The sequence below is a fragment of the Leptinotarsa decemlineata genome, unplaced genomic scaffold (genome assembly GCF_025532065.1).
Source record: "Leptinotarsa decemlineata unplaced genomic scaffold, Ldec_3_MD MMD2_tig00026299_RagTag_RagTag, whole genome shotgun sequence".
Classification (NCBI taxonomy): Eukaryota; Metazoa; Arthropoda; class Insecta; order Coleoptera; family Chrysomelidae; genus Leptinotarsa; species Leptinotarsa decemlineata.
Genome location: NW_027412676.1, coordinates 12,649,864 through 12,652,936, shown reverse-complemented (window position 1 = coordinate 12,652,936; position 3,073 = coordinate 12,649,864). Strand labels below are relative to the sequence as shown.

The 3,073-nt window shown below is 45.3% G+C and overlaps 1 protein-coding gene across 1 annotated transcript; it reads right to left on the bottom strand.

Moving 5' to 3' along the window:
• Positions 1-1,532: 1,532 nt before the first annotated feature.
• Positions 1,533-2,459, bottom strand: LOC141484914 (uncharacterized). Its single transcript, XM_074180613.1, has 2 exons — positions 2,308-2,459; positions 1,533-2,244 (listed from the first exon to the last, which is right to left on the bottom strand). Exons 1-2 carry the CDS (start codon positions 2,457-2,459, stop codon positions 1,533-1,535), a joined length of 864 nt encoding a protein of 287 aa, XP_074036714.1.
• Between the last annotated feature and the right edge of the window lie 614 nt (positions 2,460-3,073).

Here is a 3,073-nt window from a genome sequence, read left to right as displayed (position 1 = left end):
GAATCAGATGATATACTAATGATATCATCCTCATAGTAGTCATCTGAATCAGATGATATACTCATGATGTCGTCGTCGTCATAATCAGCTGAATCAGATGATATACTAATCACATCATCCGCATTATTATCGTCAACAGCATCTATGTCGTCCTGAATACCTTGTTCCACTCGTTCTGCGAAATCATCAGGAAGATCATAGATTCGCTGCAGAAATTGAGCGAAGGTTGTACTCAAATGATCAGACGTTGAATCTATTTCATGTACTTGGATGGGTCCTGTACTCGACATTGTGGAAGAATGATATAGAACTGGGATTGTTGCTATATTTATATTGGAAGAAATGAAATGGAGGGGGTGAAATGTAGAACAGTGTTTGAGATTCGAAAACATCAAGAATGAAACTCTGAGCGATTATTAGGAGAAATTCTAGTGATTATTATGGAAAAAAAACTAATAAGAGGGAGAGGAAGGGAGGAAGACACTGCCCCAGCCTCGCAGTGCCTCGTGTACACCAACCAAAAAGTGTGTACTCCGTGGAAGGAAAGGAAAGGAAATGATGGACGAGTAGATGATTATATGTCATCATCGGAATTGAGGACATCATCATCGATTAGGATTGGGGATGGCGGAGGACTATCCTCGATGAGGATAGGGGATGGTGGAGGACGTCTAACGTCAAGCTCGTCATCAGCATCATCACCAGAGTCGTCGTCGTCATCATCGTCGTCGTCGCTACTCATTGGGACAATGTCATCATAAGCAGGGTCCCACCATCCGTCAGGATCTGGATATTCCGAGTCATCCAAGTGTCCTTCGTCACTGCCAGTGACATGCTGAACTTGCATCCTGATGTCGTGATCCCGGTATTCGTATGGCGGACTGTGGGGTTCCGTGGTGGAAGAGACAACCTGTACCTGGCTGTTATCCCAGTAATTGAAGTTGTACCCCTGATCCGGGCAGCTATAGGGTTCGGAGGTTGAATCGGGTTCCATCTCGATGCTAGCTGATCAACTGAATGTTTCATCAGATGATTTCTACTTTTATACTTTCGAGAGGGAGTGGGAGAGGAGTGGAACATTGAGTAGGGGTAAATTGTAGTGTGACATAAGACATATTCAATGAGTAGGGGTAAATTGCAAAGTGACATAAGACATATTCAATGAAAGAGATACTTGAATGGATAAAATACAAATGAAATATACTTGTCGATTTCACTATGAAACATGTCTATTTTTTTATTTTTAAATTTTCTTCACATGAAATTATTTACAAGTGATTAGAGAACACAAAAATTGATGTGAGGTATTTGTCTAGAAGAACTTGGAATTGAAATAAAAAAATAATAATGATAATAAGAGGAAGTGAAGAAAAATGCTCCAACCATCGCATTGTTCAATGTGTACCAAACCAAAAAACAGTGTACACCCTTTATTTCACTTCCTTTTCCTTTATTCAATATAAACTTAACAAATATAAACTTAAAACTACCATAATTAAATACTCCTAACTAACCTAAAACTAATCTTACATTTACACTTCATCTACAAAAAGAGTGTCCATAACTGTCACTACTTTTTTGTACAGCTCTATCGAAGAGGTCTTTGCTTTACACCTTTCCTGCAGAGATGCATAATTCCGATCTATTTCGGCCATTTCCTTTTGGAGTTCCCTCCGTCGGTTATCCATTTCAGCCATTTGTCGCTTCATGGTAACCAACTCGGCCTCGCTAGATCGGGCAGCTCGTTCTGCTTTCTTGCATCTCTGCAGAAAAACACTCATCTTTTCACTAACCTCTCCGATAGGCTGTGGCACCAACACCTCAGGATCCGCCGGTGTCGCTGGCAGCGGTGGTAGTCGCGTCACCAACGGCGACAATATCACCAACTCCGGAGAAGGACTCCTCGGAATTTCCACTGCTGCTGGTGCTGCTGCTGGTGTGGAGGCCCTCTTACGAGAGGTCGAAAAACTACCTGCATAAGGATTAGTCCTATTGCAAGTAGCTCGGTACTTTGAAATAGGACCAACCTTTGCTGCAGGTCGTTGGCAAACCTTCTTCACAGCCCTGACTTCCTCCTCCTCCTCGAATAAGTCAGGGCTAGAAGATCTGCACCTAACTCGCGAACGCGAAGTGGTTGGCTGGTCAACCGTCACCGCTCTCGAAGATGCTGCCTCCTCCTGGTCAGCGGACACCGGCAGAATAGACGCCACAGCATTATTCACCTCCTGTGTATTGGTTGCCATTCTGAAAAAGAAGAAATAATACAAAGTTAGTTGATATAAAAAATAACATTCCTAATTTACTTACTCAAATATCAAGTTGGTCGTTGGAACGTACTGCCTTGTTGTGGAGTGGACTGCTCTCGATGAGATGACTTCTCGAACTGAATGTTGTGGAGTGCTCTCCGGAGGGTATCGACTTCGATGCGTGAGCGGTGGGAAAATGGTGGGAGCGCACATGCGCGATGAGGGTAGGGGTGTACATGCGCAAATGTTGGGAGTCGGGGGGCGGGGCTTCGGGGAGGGGAGGGGCGGGGCTTCGGAAAGGGGGCGGGGCTTCGGAAAGGGGCGGGGTATCCGAAAAGTTGGTGGCGACGGGGGGGGGGGGGGGGGGCGTGGCCCTAACGGGCCCCGCCCACTGCCTGGGCTCCGCCCAGGTGGGTGGGGCCTCCGGCCCCAGGTAGGCGGGACATCTGGAGAGACATCTACGCCCTCTTCGCGCGCGCGTTCGTAACATAATATGCAACCGAACACCTAACCTAACGTATTAACGTATTAACGTAACCTAACCTAGTACGCTAACCTACCGCTATGCAACCGAACACCTAACCTATCGTATGTATTAACGTAACCTAACCTAGTACGCTAACCTACCGCTATGCAACCGAACACCTAACCTAACCTAACCTAACCTAACCTAACCTAACCTAACCTAACCTAACCTACAGTAACTATTAACCTAACCTAACGAGGGAATACTAACCTAACACCTAACCTAACGTAAGTATGCAGCTAACCTAACGTAGCTATTAACCTAACCTAACGAGGGAATACATTCACCATGTTGGTTCCAT

Bases quoted from the DNA above. Each gene is read 5' to 3' on its own strand.
- LOC141484914 (XM_074180613.1), bottom strand. From the start codon at position 2,459: ATGTGCGCTCCCACCATTTTCCCACCGCTCACGCATCGAAGTCGATAC. The intron at 2,245-2,307 runs GTAAGTAAATTA...CTTCTTTTTCAG, and splicing joins ACGACCAACTTGATATTTGA to AATGGCAACCAATACACAGG.